General features: G+C 37.7%; 1 protein-coding gene across 5 annotated transcripts in view; it reads right to left on the reverse strand.

Moving 5' to 3' along the window:
• Positions 1–12,124, reverse strand: part of LOC139751618 (low-density lipoprotein receptor-like) — a 506,290-nt gene that overhangs the window by 177,901 nt on the left and 316,265 nt on the right. For 4 of the 5 annotated variants that reach the window (XM_071667235.1, XM_071667239.1, XM_071667237.1 and 1 more), the window contains exons 4-5: positions 3,709–3,854; positions 3,116–3,199 (exon numbers count right to left, since the gene is read on the reverse strand). In XM_071667235.1, coding sequence (XP_071523336.1) covers positions 3,116–3,199; positions 3,709–3,854 — 230 coding nt within the window. Of the gene's footprint in view, positions 1–2,940; positions 3,025–3,115; positions 3,200–3,708; positions 3,855–12,124 lie in introns of all 5 variants that reach the window. The other variant, XM_071667236.1, reaches the window with a different exon arrangement.

The raw sequence follows: 12,124 nt of genomic DNA on the forward strand, positions 1-12,124 counted from the left end.
GCTTCAGTGCAAACATTTCATTTCCAACATATCCACCCTCCTCCATATAACCCTATCTATAACCAATGCCTTGCAACCATATAATATTGTTGGAACTAATATTCCTTCAAACATACTGATTTTTTCTTTTTGAAATAATGTTCTCTCCTTCCACACATCCTTCATCACTCCCAGAACCATCGTCCGCTCCCCCACCCTGTGACTCACTTCCACTTCCATGGTTCCATTTGTTGCCGAGTCCACTCCCAGACATCTAAAACACTTCACTTCCACCAAATTTTCTCCATTCAAACTTACATCCCAATTACCTTGTCCCTCAACCCTACTTGCTCTTATTCACAACTACTCTTCACTTTCTTCTTTCACATACTTTCCCAAACTCAGTCACCAGCTTCTGCAGTTCCTCACTCAAATCAGCCACCACAGCTGTATCATCAGTGAACAACAACTGACTAACTTCCCAGGCCCTCTGATCCACAACAGACTGCATACTCACCCCTCTCTCCAAAACACTTGCATTTACCTCCCTAACCAACCCATCCATAAACAAATTAAACAACCATGGGGACATCATGCACCCCTGCAGCACCCCAACCTTCACTGGGAACCAATCACTCCCCTCTCTTCCTACTCATACACATGCCTTAGATCCTAGGTAAAAACTTTTCACCGCTTCTAGCAGCTTACCTCCCACACCATGTACTCTTAAAGAACTTCCACAAACATCTCTATCAACCCTATCATATGCCATCTCCAGATCCATAAATGCTACATGCAAATCCATCTGTTTTTCTAAGTATTTCTCACACACATTCTTCAAAGCAAACACCTGATCCACACATCCTCTAACACTTCTGAAACCACACTGCTCCTCCCCAATCTGGTGCACTGTACATGCCTTCACCCTCCGAATTAATATGCTGCCATACAATTTCCAAGGAATACTGAACAAACTTATGCCTCTGTAGCCTGAACACTCACCTTTATCCCCTCTGTCTTTGTACAATGGCACTATGCACACATTCCACCAACCCTCAGGCACTTCATGATCCATATATACTATGAATATCCTTACAAACCAGTCAACAACACATGTTCAAAATATTCAATTTCTTATTCTTAGGTTGGCTGTGACGGCACAGGCAGCTGAGGCCTTAATCAATGCCATCCCATTAACACTATATACCCATTTCATTGACTGACCCCTAAGGGTGGATGAACAGCTGGGTTGACTGTGGACTGACTGCCGTAACCAGGATTTGAACCTATGCACTTAACCCTAGGCAGCCCGTGAATGCGTCATGATCAGGAAAACTAACCACTACACCACGGGAGTCCATTTATGTACAAAGTAAGCACTAATTCATTGAATGCATACAGAGACATGACTTTCTACTGAAAACAGTGCATAGGCCATGAATGCTCACAAGTGAGAGATCCCTTACTACCATGGTATTTTCAAACAACTATGGCAGAAAGTTTTAAGGATCCAGCAAAGTGGTAGTGTGAATATGCACACAGCAATGCATGAGTGAGATAACTGCATCACCCAAGTGTCATCATCTCAGCTCTGGCTAAGTGGTTCTATTGTTTTGTGACTCTTGCTATACTCTTTGTGACTCAATTAGTAATCTTGATGCACTGCAAACTTTCAATTCAATCTATTTGTTGATTTATGCCCTTAAATATGGCCTTTAGCATACAGCTCATGATGCAACACATGCTATCCCAAGGAAGGTAAGAAAAGTCATATCTTTAGAGCAAAAGTACTTATCTTATAGCCTTGCACGTGGTAAAAGTGCAGCATCTGCTATGAGGCATTTTGGCATTGGTGAGTCAACAATACAAGCTATAAAGAAAACTGAACCAGCCAGCATAGCTTGACAGCTGCTTTATAGGAGTAATGATGTCAAGTGGAGAGCATCAGGGGTGATGTCCTACATTCTATATAGCATTATATCTTTATTCCTTTTCTGTACAGTCTTGTAAGACTTTTCTATGCACTCTTATAAAACAAACTTTCTGTAAGGTTAGGATCTCATCAATCATGGCTTTGCCAACACCAGGGTTTTCAATTATCATAACCCCCACAGTTCACATGGGATTTCTATACAAAGAGCAATAAGGCTAAGTCATGATATGGATCCAATATCTATATATTCTGGGAAATAAATACCGAGTAGACCCTAACCCTAAAAGTCTGTATATAATAATCAGAGGAGAAGGGGGATGCAAAATTGTGAGAATGACTGAGATTCAAGATGTGAGGGACTGAGTATACAAAAAGGTCTTGGAAGTCAGAAAATATGTGATCTTGCGATTAATATTCTTAAAACTGTTATTGTATGTAAATACAAGAGTATACTGAGGTTGAATGTGAGTGACAGCAAAAGGTATTCCACATTTGTGAAAGTGAGTGAAGACGTGATTAAATGTTTTCCTTACTTCACTGAGTGTAGATTACATTCTATATATACATATAAAAATAGGGGGGGGGGTTGCCTGAATCACGTTAACTGCCAATGCTAAATACATAAAATAAAATACTGTACTTGGACCACTGCAGGAAATTCTGTTTATGATATCCCATCACATGACATGAAATCAGGGGAGAAATATGTCAGTGCCCAAACTGTCTGTGGCCTGGTTGAACTACTGTCTAGTCAATAGCTTGATAAATCAAAACCTGGATAACTTGAAGAATAATGAAACTAAGCTTTGCTATCTCCATCAGATTTAATTTACAGCATTCCAGGACTAAAGAATTAGATCCTGAAATATGAAAACTCCTCAAAACTAATTTTCTAGACTAACAAAATATCTAACCAAGCCTTAGGGAAGAGGCACCAAGTGTATAAAATCTGATCAATAGGTGTATCACTGAATGAAGAATTTAGACCTCCCATCTTCCTCTACTTATGAAACCTGAGCATTTCTTACATGTTCATCTGTCCCGTCGGCACAATCTTCTTCCCCATCACATCTCCAAGATTTCTCTATGCAATCCCCATCTCCGCACAGCATCTAAATAACAAAACAAGGGAGAGACAAATGTTGACAGTGCACACAAAGAAATAAGTTAGTCAGCAGTTGGTTTCTTGCAATGCTTTCTTACATGTTCATCAGATCCATCGCTGCAGTCTTCTTTGCCATCACATAGCATGCTGTGGTCTATACATGACTCATCTGGGCAAGCCACCTGTTGGGTTACATGTTATGCACAGGTTTACATACAGAAGATTCTTTAATATACTGTATCAGTAACAGAGTGAACACATCATTCATGAAGTTAAAGTTGACTGTTAACTGTCTATTTCAAGATAGCTGTAAGTGATATATTCTTAATCTCTGCCCATACACTGACACCATATTCAGGATATGTAATTCTCAACTTTACCAAACAATAAGTTGTAGAAGACTGACTGAACTAACTCTTCTTAAAGAGAGTAAATGCAAATATGACTGATCTACTTCTTCTCAGAGAAATTAAATCAAAATATGTCCCAGGTAACAACATATTGCTTCAGTACAATAAATTTGTAATGCTCAATTAAACAAACTCAATATAGTAAGGTCTTGTTATATTCATGTGACTTACTGCTCAACAATGATACAGTGGTAATGATTTGATGAAAGTCTTTATGTAATGAAAAGTGTACCAATTAGCACTGCTTCCATCATATAGCAACAGAAAATTCAAGAACCAACCTGAGATAAAACACAAGTTCTGTTTGGACAGTTGTTTTCATCGGAGTAGTCTTGCTCTCCACAATCATATTCTCCATCACATTGCCATCGTTTAGAGATACATTTTCCAGATGCACATGTGAACTGTTCTGAAGTGCAGGTAGCATCTGGAAACATGAATAACAATGTTAATGGAGGAATAGAGAAAAATTTTCCATATTAAAGAGTAAAATGTTAAAGTCTGATAGTGCATGCTGTCATAAATAACTTTTATGAGACAAAAGAAATGACAACTACCCAAGAAGTCAACAGTATTTCACAAATATTAGAATTTCTCCTAATAATCCTAACTTATATCAATGCCAGTCTTGTTCCTACAAGGTGATACTTAGCAAAACTTTTTTCATATATTTACCTCACCAATGATGAGTTAATATTTTATCAAACTGGTTCTCCCTACATGTGATGGCAAACTCCTGAGCAAGAATTGTTTAGAGAGTCCATACAACAAAAGTCAACAAATGCAGGAAACTATCTCCCATACTTTCTATTAGAGACAATGGTTGTGCAGGCCATATGAGACACTAATTCCCATATTGAACCACCAGAAACACTGCTTCCTACACCAAACACACACTGTTTTCCCCCACTCCAGCCTCCAAAGACACCAGTTAGAAAAGCAATCACAGGATATAATGGTTCTTAATCAACCATTAAATACACTAGCTTTTACACTAGACACCATAGATCAATAGTTCCACATCAGTAACAAAACACCATTTCCCACATCAGCTACTTAGCGTACCATATTTCAGAAAAGAATTCAGTAAAAGATTTCCCAGTAAAGGTTGTTTTTAACTTGAATCACAAAAATTCCTTATTAGAAAAATATTAATTGAGTGATTGGTTGAACGCAAAATTTAATTCTGTTTCCTTAAATTTGCTAACTACAAGTAGGTTTCTAACATGTAACATTAGTATGAATTCAACCTTTAGTCGCAAACTGTTCTTACTGTCCACAGAAGCATTAATTTGGAAGAAAGGAATTGTCCTCAGTCCAAATGAGAATAGGGCAACAGCTTTTAAAACAAAAATGCTTATGGTGTACTGAAATTTTAGCTTTTTTGGATAATCTGAGAGCCCTGCTGCCTCTGGGTAACATTGCACTGAAGTTACCCTCTGTCAATGGCACTAAGGCTATGAAGTGGCACTGGAGTCCACCAGTTATGCTGGAGAGCAAAAAGGATGAACGATTGAGGGTGATGGCTCTGATTGTTAATGGGATGACAGGTGAGATTAAAACAAGGGAGCTTGTGGAGAAATTCAAGTCAAAGTTTAGATGCGCTGGAGATTGGGGAACCAATATCCTTGAGTGTGTGTGTGTGTGTGTGTGTGTGTGTGTGTGTGTGTGTGTGTTGTGTGTGTGTTGTGTGTGTGTGTGTGTGTGTGTGTGTGTGTGTGTGTGTGTGTGTGGGGGGGGGGGGGGGGGTATGGAGTGAAAATGGGATTGTTGAATGCAAGTTGTGGGAGGGCATGGAAGGAAGAATGGCATAGACAGGAGTGAATGAAAAGTATCAGGGAAAAGGGAAAGAAGGATGTGCAATTGTGCTAGCACTGAGAGTATGGGAGGGTGTTACACAGCATGAATGGAATGAATTGAGAATAGTGTGGGTGAAAGGAAAGACTGGAATGGTAAAGTATGTGTAGGTACATGTACATGCATCTGTGAATATGAAGACTTTGTGAGGTAAGGATGAAACAAAGTATTTCTGAAAAAATTTGAAGGACTATAAATGGGTTTGAGAAAGACAGAAAGGGGGTTGTAATGGGTGATATGAATGCAAAGGTGGGATGTGATGAAACTAGCAAGAAGCTGGTACATAGGAGTGCCTAGAGTAAATGAGAATGGGTGTTATCTTGTGAATGTCTCTACTCAGTGAGATTTATTCCTTGCAAACAACCTATTTTCAGCACAAGATGATCCACAGATATAGGTAAATGAGAAATGATGGAAGAGAACAAAAGGGTTTGCTTGATTGTATGGCAATGGGTGAAATGTTGGGAAAGGTGCTGGATGCTAGACTGTGAGACAATTCTTTGGAGTTTCTGATCATTATGCAAGTCTTGTGGAAATAAGGATTAGGAGAAAAGGTTATGGCATAAGGAAAAATGGAGAGGTAAAAATGTTGGCAAGTGAGTAGTCAAAAAGAATGCAAAGAAGAGTAGGAAAGAAGAGTGATACAAAAATTAGATGAAAGTGCAGTAACTGCAGGGATGAAGTAATGTATGAATGAGGTGTTTAAAATCTTTAAAGAAAAACCATTTCAGGTTGCTGAATTAGTAATTTGATACAAGGTTGTGAGATATAAGAATAAAAGGGGAAATGCATAGTGGACAGATGAGATTATAGAAGCAGCAGATGAGAAGAAAAAGACATATGGTAGATTGCTTGACAGGAATGTAACAGTGGAAATCCATCAAAGGAAGAGGAAGAATAGAAGATGTGTAAGCAGAATGTCAAAAAGCTGATTGAGGAAAGCAAAAGAAAGAGTATACCAAGATTTTGGAGGGAAGTTTTGCAAAAAAAAAAAAAAAAAAAAAAAAAAAAAGGGAACAAAATAAGAAATGGTACTGGAAGGGTTGAAAAAGGAAAGAGAGAGACGTGAGAGAGGAAATGTTAATGTGAGGAGGAGATAGTGAGAGGAAGATGGAAAGAATATTTTGAAGAACTGATATATGTGACAGAAGGAGAGGCAGCAGTTGTTACATTCATGATTATGGAGGATGAAAGGAAAAGGATACAAGTGTAGGGCCTTCAGCAAGGAGGTATCTAGGGTGATACTGAGGTTGAAGGTAGGAAATGCACTTGGACTGGATGGGATTATAGCTGAAATATTGAAGTATGGAGGAGAAAGTGTGATAAAGTGTGAGAGAATGGATGTAACTGATTAGAAATTTAGCATGGAAGCAGAAGATGTGCCTGAAGACTGGGTGAAAGCTATATTTCTCTTTTATAACTTAAATTTTTGAGGTAAAAATGACAGAAAAAGTATCTAGCAAAAGGTAAGAGGCAGCATGCAGCTTTTACATATCTAAAGAAAGCGTATAACAGAGTCGAGTGCAATGTTTTATGAGATGTACTAAGGATACATGGGAAGGAGATAACTGTTGGATAGATTGAAGGTCTTCTACAGAGAAGCAAATGCATGTGTAAGAGTGGACTGAGAGTTGAGCAAAAGTTTCAGTACACTTGTGGGTGTGAGGCAGGGCTGTGTGATGTTACCATGGATTTTTAACATATATATGGATGAAGTGATAAAAGAGATGAAAGCAAAACTAGGGAAGTGGGTGCAGAGATGGAGTGTGGTGGTGAGGTATGGTAGCTAGTCACAAGCCTGTTTGTGGATGATACTGAGTTGTTTGCCAAGAGAGGAGTTGCAGAAGGTTTTGAATGTGTTTTATGATGTGTGTAAGTATAGGTGACAGAAGGTAAATACAAGTAAAAGTAAAGCAAGAATGTTTAAAAGGAAAAAGAGTGAGTGTATAGATTTTGCAAAGCCCTTTAGAGTGGGAGAAAAAAAACTGTGTTATAGATAAGGGGGAAGAAAGACTGGGAGAACTGAAGCATTTAGGAGCTATCTTGGGTAAGTTTAGTGATATGGATGGAGAGATAAGGGAAAAAGCAGTACACAATAAAAGTCATTGGGTCCCTTAACAGAATAATGGGGAAAAAAAAGACTAAGGGAAAGCATAGTGCTCCTGACCCATGCAGCTGAAACATGGACATGGGATGAGCTTAGAGAGGAGAGAGTGGTATGACTAGATGGAATGAGGAAAGAAATGTGGGGGGTGCATGCGAGCTATGGTGAGGCAGGGAATGCAAACAAAATAAACTTTGGAGTGGTAGAGTGGGTTAAACATTATACTTTGGGGTGGTTTGGGCAAGTGGAAAAAATGCAAGATGGAGAGTTTACCATGATAGATTACGATAGTATGATGAATGGGGTTGGTGTGAAAGGAAGACCACTGTGGCCTGAGGAAATACAGTGGAAGAGTATTGGGGTGAGAGAAAGGGCGGAAGACTGCATGGAAATGGATGCACGTAAGGACAGGAACACGTGGAAATTCTTTTGCTATGGCCGTCCCCTTGACAGGAGTTCCCAGAAGGAACAGGCATCAGGATATATTATAGACAGATTGACATACAGACACACAAAACTACTTTATTATGTAGTCTGCTACATACTTTACAAAACAGTCCCTTTTATACTGTTTATTCTTTCCATTTCTTTACCATCTACTTTTTCCCCACATTTCAAGTTTTCTATCTTTCTACCTCCCATCTACCATCCTATGCAAATGTTTACTGAGGCAAACTTCATCCTTTTAACAGATTCTTATCTTACAGTGCATGTAAGCAAATACTACTTCATTTGTATGTTAGCTACACTAATCAGCAGAGTTCTGAAAAAATTTTCAAACACCAATCTTGGGACTGCAATACATGAAAATGTATAACTGGTTATGCTAAAATGTTTTGAGAAAAACACCAAATACACTCTTATGCTCTCTATGCTGGAAAAATTAAAGATACAAAAGGAAACCATATACTATGCCTGTCGAAATAAATGTATTGTTCTTTTTATGCATAACTGCCTTTAATAAGTTGGCGAAGTAGTATCAGGAACAAATGAGTAATGACCTCATTTGTACATATCCACTCTCTATCTTTTATAGGTTATGTACTAAAGTCAGGGGCCCACCACTCACAGCCAAGCCACACAGACCATTCTGTGTGGTTTGCTGTGTTTGTGACTATGTACAGCTAATGTTAGTATTCTCTCAGTGATCTATAATTTCTATATCTTTTTCTGCATTCTGTTCAACTTCATGATTCTACAATTCCCTAAACACCTCAACGATGTCCAATTTCTAAATAAAGTGCTGAATCTAAAAGCAACTTCTGCAAAAATTCTTGACATTGGGAAAAAATATAAAGAATAAGAGATCCTTCATATACAGAGAAGCAGGATAGTGTTAAAAAAGAAAGGCCATAAAGTAAAAAAATAAGAAAAATAGCATTCTCTGAAGGACAAAATGGCTCAACAATGAGACATTATCCTATCCATAAATATGACCTTAAACAAAAGTAGCCAAATCCTAATTCACAAGACTTACTCCTGAATTATCACTAAGATATAGGTTAAGACCTAACCTTGAACTTGGTCAAAAAGCTTTCATTGGAAATCTGCATTAACAGTATCCCAAACATTCAAAGAAAAATAATCAGTTAACACTCTGAAGTCCATCCACTTAGAACCTAACACTGGTATTCTACTTCATACAAGGTATTACTTCTACTCTTTAGCAATGATACCACAGTCACTCCTAGTTCTCCCTAAGCCACCTTTTTATTTCACACCAGAGAGTACTTTCCACCATCAATCACACTCCTGCCAATCTTGTTTCTGCTGATACACTCTGTACTTCTTTCATTCTACACCACAAAAATACAGGTTGTGCATGAGGGACAGCAATCCTAGCCCTCCAAGCTTAAAAAGTGTCACATGTAAATGACTTTCTCTCAAACTTGCTTTCCTGTACCAGATAAGAGACTCAAAAGAATGTTTAGTTCTGTAATGAATTGGAAGGCAAATATCACAAGTGGATGCTACCACTTGCTGACCCAGTTGATTTTTGATAATTTGAGTTAAATCAAATAAGAATGGTTCATTTTCTTCTCAAAGCAAGAGCTAACCTACTCTGCGTCAAACAAATATTCTCAGATACAAGACTTTTAATTTAGAAGTAGGGAAAACAAGTAAAAAACAAGACTATTTTTTGCTTTATGGAAGGATATCAGTGTGTTGTTAACAGATGATATTACTGGAATCACGTGGATGTCACAGAAGGTGACTTAAAGAGGTGGAAGGGGAAGGCTGGAAATCCTTCCCTCCTGTTTCATTTTAAAAAAAAAGAAAAAAAGAAAAAAGGAACAGAAAAGGAATCTCACTAACGTGGGAAATGGCGAATGTGTATGAAAATATAAAACAATCTATGTGCCTTCAACTTCACTTTTAATAAAGTGACCATAAATTGTACTATCATTATGAAATGGCAAGTAGGAAATAAGTTAAATTACACCAAATGACTGATATCAAGAACTGTCACAACCATTATCATGAATTAATAACTCCTGAAGCATCTGTCATAATCCCTCCATGTAACACACATGTTAAAGTCATTCAAGACCTGCAGTACCACTTCAACTCAGGACTGCAATAAATCATCCATCTTTAATTTGACACAAAAAGTGATTAGTCATGAAACATATATAAAACTTTTTTGAGACAGCTAGAACGGGTCTTCATAATCAGGGAAAATATCTATGAGTCAGTAACATGATGAGCCAGATGACCAGTTCTTTTGTTCGACAAAGATTATTCAGGGAATATATCTTTTTTTCTTTCTAATCAAACTTTGACTACCTAGCAAAAACTTACGAAGTCAGGTCACCCGGACAAGAAACTGTCCTGATAAATAAAACCAAAGGATAACTTTTATGGACAAAATATATGATGTATACTTCTCTTTGGAGTACTATGGATCTTTAGAAAGAAGCAAAATAAGGTTAACCTGGACATTTATGAAGGATTTTATGATCTTACCTCCTGATGGTGTCATGAAATGCTTTGATCTACTTTACAACTCAAACAAAACTTCAAAGTAATCAGCAAGAGACCTGGTTTGACTCATGAGACAATATGGCTGAAAATTCTTGAAGAAAATTTTCAAGAATATTTAAAGGAAAAGGTTAAAACCAATCAAAAATGACAAAACTGATAACAATTAAACCAAAACACAATATTTTGCATATTTTGAAGTGCAGGTACTTTCTCCCAAGGCTCAGTGTTAGCACATTGGTCAGACCAATCTTTCTTCATCAAGGTATTGTCCTGAGTGTTTACCATGCACACAAACACAAGCCACAGAAGGTCATTCACAGCATGGGAACCCCAATGTGAAAGGAACAACTGCCAAAAATAAATCCATCACATAAAACCATAAAAGGTACATACAGACTGAATGGGGGAATTAGTAGCGGCCAATAAATGACTAACAGCCAAAATGTGTCAGTTGTGTCTAATGGCCAAATGACCACTGGTATTTCCACAAACATGATCAATAGTTTAAGTTCAGCATTATCCACTAGTCTTAGTGATGAGTTAGCCAATGGCTTGACCAATGGCCTTAATGGTGGACTGAATGGAATGCTTGAATGTCAATACTGGGGCAGTGAGCATGGAATGTGTAAACAAGACATGGCAACAGATTTAAACCAATGGTACTTAACCCTCTGACCAGACATCTCACAGTTCTATGCTTACAAGGTAAAAGGGACCTTGCTTGGATCTATAACCTAAGCTGTCTTACAAACAATCAAATTTCAGCAAGTCTATGGTTGCAGCAAAAGATGCCCAAGGCCTCATTATATAACAGGTATACATGAGTTCAATTTCCCTTTAGTATGGCATGGAGAGGATGTCATAAAAGATAGTCTACTTGATTAGAAAAACCTGTTTGATGATGATAAAATGAACTAAGAACATCAAAACACTACATTGACAATGTGATGACTTTTGAAACATGTCAATTTTAAACTGTGCAGAACTGTGCACTATCTCAGCAAACCTCTCACTTGATATTCCATTATTTCTTATATGATGTCCACTGTTTTCATTAAGAGAAATTTAGGTGCCTGCTCAAAAGAGTAAGTACCTGGAGCATTAAAGAGCTATATAACCTAGGAAATACAGCTTAAAAGAAAGGATAAAGCAATTCTTAAGAAGTGTTACTTCAGGTTTTCAATATGGCCGACTTTTATGTCATCTGAGGCAATAATAGGTTGAAAACCAAACGTCACAGAAAAATGCCCAAACTGCATTTTACAATGAATTAAACAAAGTTATTTTTACAATTCTTGACTAGCTACTACAGCAGTCATATGTTACATGGCTTGGAAGACAGGCTGTGACAGCTTTCTGAGCTTATAAGACATAAAAGACTTCAGCCATATGGAACTAAATATAAGAATTACAAGTGAGCTGGACTATTCATGGGGTAAGAACACAAAAGCTTGCAGACACCAAGTTTAAAAAAAGGGAGGGGGGGGGGTCCTCCAGTTAATAGGTGTAAAAGTGGACCTTTCTGGCAAGCTTTTGGCTAAAAGTGTCCTGGCTAACATATCTAATATAGAGGAATCATTGAGAGAATGGGAAAACCCTTCATTTCTCCTATGGCTATACATTCATGGGCAAATTAGGCTTTGTGATGACTTGTAAGTTACTGTTTAACCTGATATATTTATTCATTTTCAAAAACTTCATAAATTGCTTTGAGAAGCAACCATTACATCTGTTTATGGTTGTAAATGTCA

The sequence above is a fragment of the Panulirus ornatus genome, chromosome 11 (assembly GCF_036320965.1).
Source record: "Panulirus ornatus isolate Po-2019 chromosome 11, ASM3632096v1, whole genome shotgun sequence".
Taxonomy (NCBI): Eukaryota; Metazoa; Arthropoda; class Malacostraca; order Decapoda; family Palinuridae; genus Panulirus; species Panulirus ornatus.